This window comes from Botryllus schlosseri, chromosome 4 (genome assembly GCF_051294905.1).
Source record: "Botryllus schlosseri isolate E-star chromosome 4, Bs_hap1, whole genome shotgun sequence".
In the NCBI taxonomy this organism is placed as follows: domain Eukaryota; kingdom Metazoa; phylum Chordata; class Ascidiacea; order Stolidobranchia; family Styelidae; genus Botryllus; species Botryllus schlosseri.
In genome coordinates this window covers 17,533,101-17,550,805 of record NC_137239.1, presented here as the reverse complement: position 1 = coordinate 17,550,805, position 17,705 = coordinate 17,533,101, and the positions used below count along the sequence as shown (strand labels likewise).

Here is a 17,705-nt window from a genome sequence, read left to right as displayed (position 1 = left end):
ACCACTTCAAGTGTGTTCATCCAACTTAAATGTCCAGAAATTGTAAAGCAAATCGGTACCACGTAATTTGTCAATGTTCCTGCCAAGGGCTCTGTTCATGACATGATGAAAAAGAAAGAAAAGGCATGTACAACTTTGGAAGCCAGGAAATTCACTATCGATATAGTGAACGGCCTGACGTACTTGCACAGTAAAGATATGATCCATCGGGATATTAAATGCGGTAACGTTCTTTTGGATGATACCGGAAAGGCTAAATTGGGTGAGTGGGTTTGTCATTGATGACATAAAGATAAGGTCTTAATAGTTAATCTTTTTAGCTGACATGGGCTTGACTAAACCTCACGCGGACCAAACTGTGGCTACTTACAGCGACACTGCAGGTACATGTTTCTCGGTATATGAATGTCAGCTACTTACGAGCACTTCGGATTCTAGTCAAACGATATCATACAAAACCACCATTATCAAATAGGCCACTGTACCGGAAGTTTAAATTCCGGTCGACCACTGACTAGCCGCACACGAATGCATACAACATCTATCTAGGGTTGACTTAAAAACAAAAATCAATTTAAAATAATCATGTTTGATAAAAGGCCCTTGTTTAGAACATACTTTTTCTTGAGCCATGACGTCACAAATATCCAATTGTGACTTCATAGTGGATTGAATTTCACAATTTAAAATAGAGGGTAAAAATAACTCCTTTGACGAAATAAGCTTCCAAACCCTGTCATATACGGACCAAATATTTTTAAACAGGACTACATAGTCATGCAGCATTTTTACGGTCGGCGGTCACCATCATTAGAACATTCATTCAGTACCAATGATCTATATCTACGTGCTATAGCTGTTGAACAGACCATTTCGAGGGTTCCAACCATCCCATATTATATACGTCGGCTATATCGAGTGGTAATCGTCGTCCGTAAGCTCATACAAGTTTTTGGAAAGTATTTACACAATTATGGCATAATTATACAACTTGAAAAAAAAAGGTTTTTAAAGCCTTTGTTTAAAAAAACTGTTTAAAACATGTTCTAAACAAAGTGTTTTAAACAACTTTTTATTTTAAATGCAACCCCATTGTAGTCCATGTATAATACTACATAATCAATGCGCCAATAATCTAGGAACCATATTGTGGATGAGTCCCGAAGCTCTAACGCAGAATCTCGTCGGAAAACGCGCTGATATTTGGTGAGATACTGTTAGTAAGTATAGCCATTGTCTGCTGCATAATTCGTTATACAATTAGGAGCCTTGGCTGCACTGTCTACGAGATGCTTACTAGATTGCCGCCATTCGCTGACCTGGGAGCCATGGCCATTCTAATGCTTCATTCCAGAGGTGACTTCAGCAGATATAAGAACTTGATTGATAAGGACAAATCAATTCCAGTGAACATCAAGGTGTGTATGTGTTGATAGATAGAGCGACAAAAAAAAGTTGTCCCTTTCATTATTGGCAAGTCAATTCAATTTATTTGGTTGAGTCATAATGCAGATGTGACGTCCACTGATTCTTGCAAATTGCCCCATCTAAATCTAAATCTTCATTATGGCTACGACACTGAACGCAATGTAGCGGAGTGTATGACTTCGATATTATCAAATACGTATGACTAACATTTTCTTCTTTCATATGAAGTTAGTTGACATTACTTAATTACAACTTCTGCTCGTAATTGGGAAATGACAGCATGTGCTCGTAATTGAGTAGAAATTTAAGGGGTTACTTTTGCTTCTACTAGCAACGCTGACTACATTGACCAGAATGACCACCTCTGATTTTTGAGGTAATATATGTTCATTATAAATTAATACTGCGAATCAGAAACCCTATGGAAATGTAGAGGTTGTTTTATTCGGAACTGTTGGAAGGGTTAATCATCCAAAACACGAATACAACGCCATGAAATCATTGAATGAATTCACTGGAAATTTAAAAAAGCTTATACATTTGGCTCTGATATCACAGTAGCACCGAAGACAGGTGTATTTTGTGTAAACACCATGCTGCCTCAGCAGAAAGTTCAGCATCTGTATGCATACACGTAATCCCCAGTCATGATCACTGGAATTCAGTGTTTCCAATACAAAGGGTTAATGTTTCCCATAGATACGTGTCTTTGAGTGTCGCAGAATGTCATACCGGAAGCGATGCATATTTATTTCTATTGAGAAGTAACCAGAGGTGGTTAGTAACGAAGTATTTCTACTTTTTAGAAGTACTCAAGTAGTTTTTCGCTACTTCCAGTACTTATTAAAGTAAATCCAATTTTCCGCTACTTACCTGTAAATATTTTGTGATTTACTTACTTCTCGCTATTTACTGTTTGTCAAGTAGAAGATTTTTCTCGTTCATGAGAGAGAGAGAGAGAGAATTTTCGTCGCGCTTCGAGTGGAATGGCTGTGGAGTGACAAATATGTTTTCACAAAATTCAATATAAATTCAAGGTCAATATAATTTATATGGGCTGGCTGGCTTCTGTGAGTCCTTTCACACCGCATTTCCGCCCATATGACATGTTTAGCAGAGTAAATATAGTTCACCGGAACATTTGGAACTATAGGTATCGTAATCTAGGAGCACATATGGCATGTCCTAATCTGGTAAAAGTGGTCCTTGAGTTTGCGAATTCGCCCCTGGTAGATCACTATTAAAGACTTTCGGGTCAAAAACACGAAATTTATTTTCTGCTTTTAAAAACTTTATTTATATTTCGTTTATACGCGGAGTTATTGCTTTGAGATGTTCTAAATAATTTGAATTATTTTGTCTGGAGCCCATGCATGTTGAAGTCTAAAAATGCGTGCAAAATAGCCCCTAATTTCATGTTAATGGCATTTTTACTATATGGATGGTGTGAACGTAAGGTTCACGTTCTCGTTTTGTGTGTGAACCTCGGAAATTTGGAGATTCACGTTCATAAACGAACCTTGGTGGGTTCTGCACTGTGAACCCTTTTCATTTTCACGTCATTATAACGTCTTTGGTTGCAATTCTTTGTATTTCAACTTCCGACCACTCTCCGCATGGCGCTGGCAACATGAAAAGAAATTCGGCACTAAACGACCATGTACCTTCCCAGTTCCACGAATTATTTGCTCGAAAGTTTGCTCGGTATATTCAGCTTTCCGTTTGTGAATCTTTAGTGTATTTGCGGAATTATTAGAGCATTTGATTGTTCCAGTTGATATACATTAGGTGACTTTTTAAAAGTCAGCATGCAAATTACTTTACGAAATGTAGGGTTGGAATTAGCAATATGACGTCACTAGTCTTCATAGGTTCACGTGCGCGTTCACACAGAACTTTTCAGAGGTTTGCACTCTCCCTAAGTTTTATGTTCTGACATGTTTAGGCAACGGACCAAACGTGCCAAAGGGTTATGTATATAGTACTATATACAACTTCTCAGCATCGCTCTTCATCTAATTACGAGCCTTATAATACGGCGCTGGCTATTCCGTGATATTTTCTGAAATAAGGCGAAGAAACAAACAAAAGTTAAGAACCGCTGTTCCCTAGCAGAGCTATTATTTGGATTCCATGATGCGGTCGAATTCATAGGCATTGGGAAATTCATGCCTCCTGAGATCTATAACAGAACGCACCTAGCTCTCTGCACCGTCCACGTAGCTCAGCTTTATGATTTCAAAAGTATATGACAGCGTATTTATGACCGCTTTTCACAGCTAATTACTTACTTGATTTGATTCAAAGCCAGCCAATTCTATTTGCACTTGAAGTAGTTTTAGGTTGCTTTTAACAGCACTACTTCTACTCGTACCTTAATACATTTTGCGTCGCTACTACTACTTCTACTTGAGTAACTTTCTTCAGTATTTTGACCACCTCTGGAAGTAACAGGCATTTCAGGCTTCGTTTTTGGTTTTCGATAAACAGTCCCCACTCATTTCTTGGAAATTTCTTTTACATTTTATACGAACAGTGTTATGTTTGTCGTAAGCAAAGTTTACGGTTTTCTAAAGAGCAAGGTGTTGTTTTTGAAAAGCAAAAATAGATTAATTCTACACGACAGCTGTGTTACGATAAAGATATTAACTAAGTAATGAGCTGACAAAGAAAAATGAATCCGTCAACATATATATTTGAGAGAGAGAGTCGAAAAGAGATCGATAACCACCGGATTAAAGTTCACAGAAAACTCTGTCATTCTGTGTTTGAACAGGCGAGGTTTCATCATAGGTGATATCAATAACAAAATCTGATATGTCGCTGTTGTATGCTCACCGTAACGTCACTAACAAAAGTCAAAATCTCATCAATTCATGAAGTTAGGCAGAGTTCACAGCGAAAAAGCCTGACGGGACAGAGCAATTATGAGCCCAGTATTGGATTTAGCAACCAAACCACCTTTCGTGCCGTGTACGCTGTAGTCTTGTCTAGGTGAAACATCTCGGGGCGGTGTCCTGAATTAGTATGACTGATTTAACTACAAATTATTTATTTTTGACAGCAATTTCTCCTCGAAATATTTGTGCCGTTCGGAAAAAGACCGTACGTTGAGAAGATAGCCAAACACAAATGGCTGTCATAATCGTATCCCTGTATTGGACTTTAAACGTTCATCGTGCTCTATATCTCTCTATATAATTAACTCCAAACATCTATAGTGCACTCATCTATATATGTTCTATTTGACAAATCAATGCTATTGGCTATCACTGTTTTCCTAATTGGGGTGCGTTGATTTATTGGTACATATACAGAATGGATGTTGTAAGCGTTGGTAGAATGTACATATGACGGAAATAAAATTTTGCTTGTAAAGCACTAATCACATGTTAACGATTCGCATTTGTAGCGTTACGGGTTACGATATAGTTGACTATTATCTAGGGATGGTGTGAACGTGAGGTTCACGTTCGCGTTCTGTGTGTGAACCTCGTAAATTTAGAGGTTCGCGTTCACAACAGAACCTTGGTAGGTTCTGCACTGTGAACCTTTTGGTAAATTGTAATTTTCACTCCATTATATAAGATCTTTGGCTCAAATTTATTGCATTTCAACGGCGGGCCACTCCATGCATGGTGCTGGCAGCATAAAAAATCAACACTAAACGAGCATGCACCATGCACCTCGACAACCTTAAAAGTTTTACTTGCTTTGTTGCAAAAATTTTCTCGGAATATCCAGCTTTCCGTTTGTGAATATTTAGTGACTCTCTGCTGTGAGCCTGACCCGCAATCGATATACGTAGTCAGCGAATGATGCTTAGTCAACCAATCAATGACATTGATATCGTCTTCTGATGTAAAAAATCGAACGGTCGTACTGGGTCAATCTTGACTTCATATCTTTACTGTATCATTAAAACCAAATCCGTGCGATTAAGGTGCGTGCTACTGCTGCATAACTTGTTGTTTGTGGTATCGGTAGCGAGTATAGAAACCCGTTGTACACTCTGCTCAATATCAATGTAGCAATACTCAGACTCCGAAAACATTGTCCGGTCTGGCTAAGACCGTTAAGGCGTAAGCTTATATTCCTTGGTAAGTCCTCGTCGAAATTGTTGACAAAGCGACGGAATGTACTGATTTTATGCAATTATTATATCCTTTGATTACCGCGGTTGATACATTTAGCGACGTTTAAAACGCCGATATGTACTTCAGCATTGTGGCATTATGTGGGCCGAATTTTCGCTAGGTATCGTGTACATTAATATAGGGCATATTAGGCTATCACGTCATTGAAGGAAAGGGTTGGAATTAGCAATATGACGTCAAGTGACGTCACGAGGTTCACGTTCGTGTTCACACAGAACCTTTCAAAAAGGTTCGCGTTCACACGAACCTGAACCTTTCAGAGGTTCACACCATCCCTACTATTATCCTATATAAGTGCTTCACTCTTGAACGCCTTCATATTTTGCCTATATTCATTAAGATCAAGGCAGGCTAATCTTCTTCAGCTATATAGTGATATGGATACAGAAACACCCTGACGCTTGCCACATCATATTCGACGATACAGAATCGAAATCTCTGTGATTTAGCGGTACGTCCAAGTCGGAATTGACGTCTGTAGCGCTATAGTGCTTCTAGGAGTTCGTACATAATCCTAAGACAAATAAAAAGTTTTTTTTTTTAATTTGAGTAGAATGAGAATTATAGCTACACAGTTATTTCCAAATTAAATTAGATTAACATTAAAATTATAGCTACACGCAGTTTTTTTTTAGATTATATTATTAGATTAGATTAAATTTATAATAACTGAATTCACGAAAACTTGAACATTGAATCGCAAGATGTGTTATTAATAGGGCTGGGCAAAATCGAGTACCTGAGTGATTCGATTCTGAATCACGTATTATGCTTCGAGTCGAGTCGAGTATTCGAGTATCATACATTATGACGTCATAACAGAATGTAATATGTCAAAGTTCAAATATATACCTTTTATGCCACAGCAAAGAATATAATGCCTGTTATCCATCACATTAAAGATGCTTTGTGATATTTTTTCGACCACACCGATTTTATTGCACTTCGTGACAAGGTTTTGGGATGATTATGACTTCGAAAATGTGTTATTTCACGTAAGCTTTGTATCTTTGTACTATGTTTCGTATGCTTCAATGCAGCCAATCAGTGTTTTAAGACTTCCACATTGGAAACTATAACTGTCGTTGATAAATTATCTTCCAGTAGCGAGGAGCTTGTAATTTCAGTACTCGAAAATATCGTCTTTTACTACTCGACTCGAATCATTAAAATTAATACTCGATTCAGATTCGAGTACTCGAATCATTGTGCCCAGCCCTAGTTATTAACAAATCATGGTTCATTGTTAGCAACCTTGGTTCGTTGCGCACCATATAGTTCTCTGTAGCATTTACAGCAGGGGTCACCAACACGCGGCCCGCGGCCCGGGAGGTCATATTCTGCGGCCCGCGACCTGATTTGAGATTTCGGAAGAAAGCTAAGAAAACATTTTGAAATGCTGATATTGACGTGCAATGGCCCAAACACTGCCAATACCGAGACGCTTAGAAAACGGCGGAGGACAGTGTTTCTAAAACTGAGGGCGCGCCCCCTTTATGGGGGCGTGAAAGCATCTGAACGGGGCGCGGAACTGCGGTCAACTGAAAATTATTTAGCTCGAATTCATAGTTATAGTTATTGCTCTGTGGATAATCCGGAATTCATATTATAGAATTCCCTCATCAACATCCGTAACCTTCCATGCCATCAAACTATCCGTTGGGATAGCTAGCATGGTGATATGACGATAAGGAGGCGCGAAAGTTTTCAGTATCAGGGGGGCGTGTCTAAAAAGGGTTGAGAACCACTGGCTTACGGCTTCCCACAAGATTAAGCTTCAAGTGGAGATGGTCTTTCAGCTAGTAACGTATCTCGCTAGCCCCAAAAAGCGTTTCCAGGTATCGTGCACAGCTCGGAGTTCAAAATAAAATGAAATTGATGACAGTGATCCTTTGTTGTATTTTTATTCCTTTAATAAAATATTACTTTTTTGTGGTCATTATACCCATCGCCTATGTTAGGTAGCACATCGTTATACTGACGTAGAGCTTTGAAACGTGGTTGCCCACTTTATATCGATATTTAATTCATGCGGCCCGCGGCCGCTACGAAATTTGAAAAGTGGCCCGCGACCCGTTTTGAGTTGGCGACCCCTGATTTACAGGAAATCCAGAAATTATATTATAATTAGAATTAAAGCATCGCATGATTTCACAAATTAGTTTAGAATTAGAGTAATTTGTTCAAAGGGGTCCGTGACACCAAAAAGATTGGGAACCACTGCTGTATAGCCTCAATCTATATATCAGCCAAAATAGAGGGCAGAATACGAAACCTCAGACAGGTGAAACAAATACGATGCAATACCCCCCCCCCCACACACACACACACAAAGCTATTTGGAAATTGTAGAGTTATTGAAAGTTTAGTTATATTTGTCATATTATTCCCGCAAAACTTACATTTATATTGTCTAATTGTACGTAAATAACATCAAGCTTTTCAGATGACTCCGATAAATTAGTCGTATAGTGTCACATGTGGCGTCATGCAATGTACAGCTCGAAACTGAGAGGGGGACGAATGAGTCTTTTCCCTCTAGCTACGCCTATGAGGACAATATCCATGACTGTGTCTGTGACAATCATGACAATATCCATGACTGTGTATTGGATATAGGTAAACGGTATGCGAAAGGTCATAATATTGTAACATGCAAGAATTGCAATTTATGGTCAATTATATTATCAACTCTCGGTGAAATATACGGTCGCACCGCGGCGAATCTCGGATTCCGCTCAACGGATTAATATGTGGAGTTGGTCTAGAAATTTCCAACCTTGAAATCATTAATTAGAAATAATTGTACAATACATATGTTTAAGAACCGCATGTATTGATTGTATCACTGGATTGAATGATCTGACATAGCAACGACAGTAGGTACAAGACATGTACAATTGTACATTGTACAACTTGCAAACAAAACTCATTATTTCCCCACGTCTCACCGAAACTATGTTTGAAATTATTTTCACTATCGCAGTTATGCTCATGCCACACCATGATGGACCTAAAACCCCTGTCACGCGAGCGGAATCCGGCGGAGGCAAAGATTAGATTAATGGCCTTCGCGACTTTACTGGGAACAGCGAGCAGCCATATGTACGCCTATAGTTGCCAGGCTATTTTAATGATATGTTACAAATCACGCATGCAGATTACAGGCACGCACGGGAATGCTACAAGAACGGCTCACGTGGTTTGCCTACTAGCTGTTACTAACTATTGAATAATAGTATCATATAGTTATACGATGCATGAATCGACTGTTTCATTCGTCCTTCTTGCGCAATGAACGTAGAGTCGGCTGCGAAACCTCCGGATTGCTGATAAATCTAACATTGGAATAATTGACTGTCATGTAAGTATAACAAACCAAGTAACTAGTCACGCCGATGTGAAAACCGCCCGTTCCAATTTATCCTTGTCCCAGTTTGCTGTAAACCTTCAGAAGCATGATAACTGGTAACTATATTAGCCTATACATTACAAGTTGAGTATTCCAGCCCTATTTTGAGCACAGCCAAGACTCTAAGAAGTCGGCCAAAGAACATTTTCAAACCGGAATATGGGTCACGGCCGGAAAATGGTTGCACCCTCTGATTTGAATCATACAGATAGTTGGTTAAGGTGAGCACGAAGCACTGTGCACATTAAGCAATCTATAGATAAAAGATTAATTGTTTTTAGATTACGACAACGTTAACGAGCGATTTAGTCGATACCAATCAATTGATGGCTTGAAATTTATTCTAAATTTTTTTCCGAGTCACGCGCCAATCCGTATTTCTGAAGTCGTATTTCTAAAACGCCGAGTCGAGTCAAGTCGTACGAAAAAGAAATGACTGGAGTCATTCCAACGCTGGTACAGAGTGTAAACTGTAAAGCCACACACTTCATTATACAACGCTCCAATATTAGAATGTGATATCACCAGCAGATCCACACAATACACTGAACTTACAGTATATCTTGAAGAATTGCAATCTCTAATCCTTGGCTCAATTATTATTCTCTTTCATTAAAATGTAATGTATGCAACAAAAACAGGAAATATGAAAACTCGGAAAGGAAAAATTGTATCCTGTCCGTCATAAAATAACGAGAATGACGGCATATAGCGAAATTGACCATCGCAATAATGAATTAGTGATAGCATCACAATTACAAAAACCAACGCCTCTGCATCGTCGCCACTGATGATGAAATAACTCATTTTAAATCCCTTTGTACTATTGCGGTGCTATATAAAATATACATAACTGGTAATGATATCATCAATGGCGTTGAGACATACAATCACGAGTGCATATTGTACAGTGTTCAGTCTGCATGGAGTAGACGTGGTGCATGAAAACATGCAAAAGTTATTGGACGGCGCATGTGGTACTCTTCTTGTTTTCCATGAGCATGAGGGGGATACTGATCCATGGGTGACAAGCAATATCCTCTATGAGCGGTCTCTTTTGAAATGGCACAAATATTTCAAGAAGTAAGTTCTGTGAAAATAAATCGTGCTAGAATTTGGTATAGGTCATTGATTGTTAATAAATGCTGGGAAATGAATGAGTGCCGATTGTCAATGAAATAGAATCGTTGGCAAGGCATTGGGTAACGTTAAAATGATTTTAAAAATTTCGCGGAGCTAGCAATAGTAGTTGGTCTAATTTCCTCGGACATTTGAATTATTGAGATCCACTCTACGTTTATATAATTGAATCGTCAACGTTCACCACTAATATACAGGTTATTGATAAACGAATCCAACCATATAAATATGTCTGGTACGATTTATAGAGAGTCTTACACTATATGACAGGGGTTTAGCGTTCATTAATAACCAACCAAGCCATGCTATATTGCTATATATACTTGGCAATAAGTCGCCAAGTACATGAGGTTGGTCAACTATAATCCTGAGGTATAATATATTATTTTTGATACTTTTCCGTCGAAGAATTACCTAATATTCTGTTATGAATACGCCAGAGTTATTTTGCATGCGACTCAGACTGATGGAATATAATATAGCATATGGGCTGTTACTTACATTCTATATATTCAAGTGGATCTCGTATTAGTAGGCCTACCTTCAGGTCGCCCTGGAATACTTCGTCACGCTCGATTACTTGTCGGTGTCCGGCACATCCTCCCTGTGAGCTCTGCGACTGAAGCAACAGGAACTTCAATATCCCCAAATTGGCAAACGGAGGCTCGCTTTTCAACATTTCGTAAATCGAGCATCCGAGACTCCTGTAGGTGCGTATAAATGGCCTCGTAAACTGGCGTGTAACTCAGATGTAACATTTTCTTATACCATATGTCGGCTCTTTTTCCGATCATTTTCTCCGTCAGGGCTTCGGGACTCATCCACAGTATGGAACCTATATACGTTATAATCACATACTATTAGAGTTTTAATGAAGAGATAGATCTCATGTGTCAATTCAAACAGGAAATCCGCTGTATCGGAGAGGCTATACCGTTAGCATTGACACTATGACCATAGTATCTATATGCGGTGTAGTTTCCGTGTAGCAACTATTGATTCGAAAACTACTAGTTCCATCAATAACTGAAATATTCATAATTCTACCTCCAACATCACCATATTCTGCCACAGTTTGTTGCAAGCTGCCGACTTTCGAGAGTCCCATATCACCTAATAAATTATTCGAATAGCATGTGCTTAGAAAATTACGAACGCGTTATAAAACTATTATACTTTCGTCTTTGTTTTACCTAGTTTTGCCGTTCCCTCGCTATCCAATAGAATGTTAGCGCATTTAACGTCTCGGTGGACAATGTCCTTCTTGTGCAGGTAAAACAAGCCCCTCACTACGTCAACGGTGTGCCGTCTCGCTTCGAGAATGTTGCACGGTCGACTATTGGTTTTCATGCGGTCAGCAATAGATCCCTGGTGGAGACGGAATTTCGGATATCCTTCGGTCTAATCGAACTCTAGTTTTGCTAAACACTATAGAGACTTCACCCTGCTGCGTTGATGCCAAAACTAAAACCCGTTCATTATCGTTAATTGTTACCAGTAATGTATACTGACCGCCATAAGCTCCAAGTACATGTATATCTTTCCACCGCCTTCAGCGAATCCGAAGCATCTCACGATGTTGGGATGCGATAGTTTTATCAAACACTTGATCTCTTCCAGCAAGCTAGTTTGCTGTAATATGATACATTTGGTGATCGCCTGTACAAGCACGTAGACATTTTAGTGACCTGCTCATTCTCCTCTCCTTCCTTGACGGCAAATTGGAATCCGTCGGGGCCTCGAGCGCGAAATACAACGCCGAACGCACCGCGTCCCAATATCTCTTCTTTCTTCCATGGATACTGGATTTCTAGAAGCGCAATGGGTACTGAATTATACATTTATTCATCAGTCAGAAAACGATGTACTCGAAATAAGAATAGCTAAAGAGCAATTGAGACAGTTCTAGGTTAACCTCAAATCGAAGTCGTATATTGCTTTGCAAAATTTATTAATTCGATGGTGATGCGTAGCACCTTTGTTTTTATAAGCACCATACCACGGATAATGAATAGCATTAACAATTGGCGCTACATGAGCCGTAAGCAAAAAACGAATAATGCATATATTCACGTAAACTTTGACGTGATCCAAAAGAACACTTTATTGAGAACTGTAATGATGCATATTCGACGGAAGACTCTGGACTTGCCGTTGGACTAATTTACTCTTAAACTCAAAAAATAATAGCATAACTTCTGCGATTTCGAGTCTTCATTTCATTTATCTCGACCTCCAAAACCCTTTCCAATTCTGCATCTCCTGCAAGGCTGACTTACGGCTATATACCAACACCTGTGAAGAAAATAGACGCCCTTCCGACGAGCAATCAATAGCAGTGAATATTACGAACAGTGATCAAGTCAAACAACAGATCAGAATCCTCCTATAATGAATCGGGTGGATCTGGATTCCATACCTCATACTGAATAAATTATTATTTGGGGCGTGACTATAGGTCAGTTATAATCATTTACTACTGTTACGCCTGATAGATCATATATTCAATATCATAAAATCAATAGTTTTCTGGTGTCACTAAAGGGTCTATTACGTTGCACATATATACCAATATTTCGAAATGTTTATACATACCCTTTGTGCTGTGGTCATTGACGTTTGTACCATCGTCTGAGTCGTCGTCGCTACTGGCCGCTGCCAACAGGCCGATCATCGCGGCTAAGGCCTAACGGAGAATATGAATGTAACCATAGACTAATATCATCAAATCTGCGCAAGTTATTATACCTGCGCAAGTTGCTGTTGTTCATCTAAACAAAATAGGTTATACATATTGAGCGGTCTAATAGTTGAAAGCGAACTCTCTGCGGTGGACATTTCTTTTATGATATAAAGGTATCACGAAAATAGTTGAATTATCATGATAATTCCAAGGCATATGATTTATGCTTTTACTTTAAACAATTTATTTTAAACAAACTTCACCCGATAAGAGGACTTTGTTATTTGCGGAGTTGATCAGTAACGAAGTACTTCTACTTTTCAAACCACTTCAAGCATATTTCGCCTATAGTTGCACTTTGACCTGAAGTGTTATGAGTTTGGAATACTTCTACTTCTACTTGACAGTTTTCGGCGTCATAGTTTCCGAAGTCATTCATGGTGAAATATTGATGAAAGGCATATTTTACGTCGCGCTTCGACGCAATCATACCATGTCACACTCACTTTGTATCCTCTGCTCCTCTAGTTTTTCCAGGTACTTCGCTGCGGCATAGTTTGCGGCGTGGGTGGCCAACTTCGTAACTTGGTCCACCGTCAACACCATTACTTGCTTTGCCTGTGCAAAGAAGTATCAGCATTTGTTAACACATCGACCCATTTCGACCATATTCGCCAAAAGTCAACAGATCGTATAATCACCAATCAGTGTGCTCAGAATACACTTTAACAGGGAAATCACGTCAATGCAATAATCGGTGCTATTATCCGGCGCTGCCAGAATGAGGCAATAAATATTGTGTTTACGTATAATATATTACCTCTCCTAGGGACTGGTTCTTCTGGTATAACCCGATAACAGTTTCGGTAATATTTCCTATTAGCGCTTCATATAGCTTCTGGTCGAACTGTAAAGAAGAAGAAGTTTACTGATGTGTAAAGATCTCGAAAGCTAATAAATAGTTGAATGCAAGCTACCCTCACGCAATTTCACGATCTAGCAATGGTCCGGCGAAACTTAGAGTTTGTATATTTTTGCCCGCGAAATATGCCTAGGCAGTTTTTAAACTGATACCATATAAAGACAGTACAATTATATAGCAATTCCATCTCGTACTAGCGCTATCAGTTACAGGCGGCTGCGGCCGACTGTAACGTGTGGCAGGACTCATAAATGGGAAGGTAGGCTCCTATAGGAGTATATTCGCATATAAGCAAAGCCTAAAAGGTTAGCTTCTATTGAGATAGGGATTTATTTCTTCAGCACTCTTCACGCGCAAGGTAGGTAGGAAATTACTACGTATCTACTATTGAAGGTAGACATAGTAAAGAAATTATATAGCAGCTACATCAGTAAGAAAATGTATTTATTATGGACATAACATATGATGACCTTCGCAACCTTACAATTCATTCATAATCATTTGAGCAGGAAGCCTATGGCTCATCGTTCCATTGCGCTGAGAATCTGCGATTGGGAGGGTGGCGAGGTAACGTATAGTGGTATTATCGACAGATAGAGCACCTGATGGGTTGCGGGTTCAAGTCCGACCGTGGTCTACTCCAGAATTCCTACCTAAGTGTTGGAGGTTTATCTAGGCTCCACCTCGCCATCTCATCCGTGTAAGCGGTGTCTCATAAAAGCCTAGATATCGGCCGTGCTCTACTAGACATAAGCTATACAGAATAAAACGACGAAAATTGGCCTGGTCTGAATGACCACATAGTAGTCGACAAACACCATGAATATCACAAAAAAAGAAACAGAAAAATCTGCGATTGTGTGGTTCGTAGGTCCACGCTCGGTGTGACAGAATTTTTTGTGCCTCCTGTCACATTGCTTCATTGAGCTCACTGCTGCCTGCCCAATCTGCTGTCATCGCATGGAGCAAAGTCAATTTTCATATTCCTTGGTGATTGTGAGGGGGTTCTGGTGCCCTGACTATAATAGTATTTGGAATTTCGGAATCATTGCGACAACAGCATTCTAATATTATAAATTCTGGGCCCTGCTCGACACGCCTCAACAACGGGAAACCCGTGACTGACGTAAAAGTGAGCGTATAGTCGGTGAGGCAGGTGGCATTGTGCCTCACTGTGTTCACTATTCATTCATTGCACCGTACCATCAAGAGATAATCAGCAACGAAGTCCTTCTACTTTTTAGGAGTGCTCAAGAAGGTTCTAACTACTTGCACCATTTAATCAAGTGGTTACATTTTAAAATACTTGCACTTCTGCTTGAGCTGTTGTTTAGGTAAAACGTTTACTTTTCTCAAATTGGGTTTTGAAAAGTTGAAACTAGTTTTCGTATAGGTTTGAATGACTTTTAAGAGCCACAGAATCATAACAACCGCATGAAATTGCCCTCGTATCCAATGTTTTTTCTTAAGCTGTTCTTTTGCGCAAATGAGCACTGTTGAAAACGTTCCCGCGCGCACACATAGGATCTTTCGAGGCAGGTAATAAATAAGTCAGCACTTTAGTAATGCTCCGGCAGCTATTTCAGGAGTTGTGCCGGAAAGTTGACCTTTTTTTTGTCAACCACCTGATAATGAAAGAAAAACTGTATTTTGGGCGCTGAGCGAGAAAGTTTACCTTTTTTGTGGGACAAATTTACAATTTTTTCAGGATTTTCCTCCGGCTTTGCAAGTTTCAAAATTTTGAAAAAGTGTCCTCTTTTCAGATTTCCAAAATATGGTAACCCTCGATTATGAGTATCTAATATTCAAAATTAGTCAGTCATGAAGATCATTTGACAAATACCACTATGGTCATTGACCGACTCCCTCACCTCCTCTGAGTGTGATCGCACTGCAGTTAAATTCATACATTTTACACTGTAATAAAAAAATCAACATATTCGATACCTGGAATTGTTGTCCACCCGATCCCAAACCACTGTCGTTTCCTCCCTGTACGGAATTACATATTAATATGACGGCACACGTCTGATTGCTACCAACACGCAGAAATCTTACCTGCGCCATTACTTTAAATCATTCCGCTGCGTTAACTGTGGCAATCAGAAATCCTGTCTCTTTCTATGTGGTAAATCTCGATTCCCCCACACGAATAAAAGTATCAACATCGAGAGAATGACCGTGAGAGAAACACAGCCCATCTCTCGCGGCAGAGAAAAGAGGAAGTATAAATCTAACAATGAGAGAGTTATGTGATGAAACGTACCGTGGAAGAGAGTTATGTAAATTGGAAAGACAATCGTCTACCTACGTCCAGCATAGTACAACAAATAACATGTTCCGGTGGTAAATAGTACGGTTCTTTCAATGCGGTTATAAAGTTTCATTATTCTCAATAGGTTGTTCGACCCCTGGCTACGTTGGGAATTCTTAATCTAAATTAGTATGGTGTGGGCTGAGAAGGAATGGCAGTAAATATTATCACATTTCGAGGGTGTGCGAGGGGAGTTTCAAAATTTTCGTTACGCCCCATGCGGAATATACATGGAATGACCACTCTATTTCCACGAAAGTCTCGGTCAATATATTTATCAAGCGTTTGCGAGGTTCATGTGCGCAATTTCAGCTCACGAAAAGGTTTTCATTTATACGATCTACCATATTTTCAGTTGACACTTTATTAATCTCGCCAGGCATCAATATAGTATCCGCTACAAGTTATCCGCACGGCTCATCGTCTGATTATCTGCGTGCCATGTAATGTGCGGGAGGGTGTCAGGCCGTCACGCTTCCTGAAAGTGGTACTGGTGTGAAAAAAACGGTATAGAACCATACTCATACTGTTCTATAACAAAGCTATCATTTGTGTCACGTGATGCTGTCGAATTCTTATGCCGTTGAAAATATATATCCTGCTTGAGATGTAGCAAACCATGCACTCACGAGAGCGTAGTTTTGAACGCTTTTCAAAACTACTTACTTACTTGGGTAGTTTTCAAAGACAGCAAATACTACTTTTACTTGAAGTAATTTGGGTTGCATCAAAAATCCCTATACTTCTACTCGTACTTGAATATAATTCTACTTCGCTACTTCTACTTCTACTTGAGTAGCCTTCTTGACTACTTTGACCACCTCTGCTCTGGATTATATATGACGTCAAGCGCCAAATGATCTTGTGAGAGGCGATTTGAGATTACCGACTTTACGGACTTGAAACCATGATATCGACATTTCTCGGACTATGCGCGAATAAATGCATACTTCCGTAATAAATCGATCCGTAAATACTTCCCTGTATTATGTGCATCTTAATTTCCCTGGTGCAGATATATATTATATCAGCATCTTCAGGGCGTTAGTGGGATCAGTATTTGGAAAGTCATCTACCGGTTTAATTGTGGGCAATATCCACTGACAGATAACGACTTCTTAACTTCGGCACTGCGTATGGTGCTCAATGCTCTTACCACCAGTATGTATATTGTCGCATAAAAATACCATGAAATTCGTGGCATGAATTATGGTAAATCTGGCATATCTATTTGACAAAGTTCTTATCAAGGCACTGGTCCACCTTTCAGCTTTTTCAATTGTTACCACCCATTTTACGCGATGAGTCAGGCTATCCAATACATTGTGCACCATGCGTCGTACAGTATGCCTCATCAGGAGACCGAGGTGGGGTGTTTATGCAGAAGAGCTCTCTTCCTCGTTTTGTCTGAATAGAACGTGGTCCGATATAATAAATAGGATATATAATACTGGGGCATGACTGCAATAATAAAAGTGACTTTTGTATGATTGATTTTCAAAATAACCATGTAAGCCCACAATCCACCCACTTCCATTAATCTATTATACCCTCGACCGCACATAGAATCGTGGATAACCCTTCGTCCTATGGGTCGTAATAAAACAATTCTCTCGCACGAAAGTATTGTGCGATTCGCACGTCAGAAA

At 39.4% G+C, this 17,705-nt stretch overlaps 3 protein-coding genes across 4 annotated transcripts in view; 2 read left to right on the top strand and 1 right to left on the bottom strand.

Annotated features, from left to right (window-relative positions):
- Nucleotides 1-4,818, top strand: part of LOC145437165 (uncharacterized) — a 60,311-nt gene extending 55,493 nt beyond the window's left edge. For both annotated transcript variants that reach the window (XM_080314348.1, XM_080314347.1), the window contains exons 9-13: nt 88-262; nt 321-383; nt 1,140-1,206; nt 1,265-1,418; nt 4,493-4,818. In XM_080314348.1, coding sequence (XP_080170474.1) covers nt 88-262; nt 321-383; nt 1,140-1,206; nt 1,265-1,418; nt 4,493-4,573 — 540 coding nt within the window. In that variant the 3' untranslated portion in view covers nt 4,574-4,818. The remainder of the gene's footprint in view (nt 1-87; nt 263-320; nt 384-1,139; nt 1,207-1,264; nt 1,419-4,492) is intronic.
- The window catches only part of LOC145437166 (uncharacterized), an 86,748-nt gene that overhangs the window by 49,683 nt on the left and 19,360 nt on the right, over nt 1-17,705 (top strand). The window lies entirely within an intron of this gene.
- Nucleotides 9,579-15,946, bottom strand: LOC145437164 (uncharacterized). Its single transcript, XM_080314345.1, has 13 exons — nt 15,801-15,946; nt 15,690-15,734; nt 13,641-13,727; nt 13,327-13,438; nt 12,886-12,908; nt 12,733-12,823; nt 11,826-11,947; nt 11,650-11,769; nt 11,331-11,505; nt 11,185-11,250; nt 10,906-10,972; nt 10,679-10,841; nt 9,579-10,087 (listed from the first exon to the last, which is right to left on the bottom strand). Exons 1-13 carry the CDS (start codon nt 15,807-15,809, stop codon nt 9,956-9,958), a joined length of 1,212 nt encoding a protein of 403 aa, XP_080170471.1. The 5' UTR covers nt 15,810-15,946; the 3' UTR covers nt 9,579-9,955.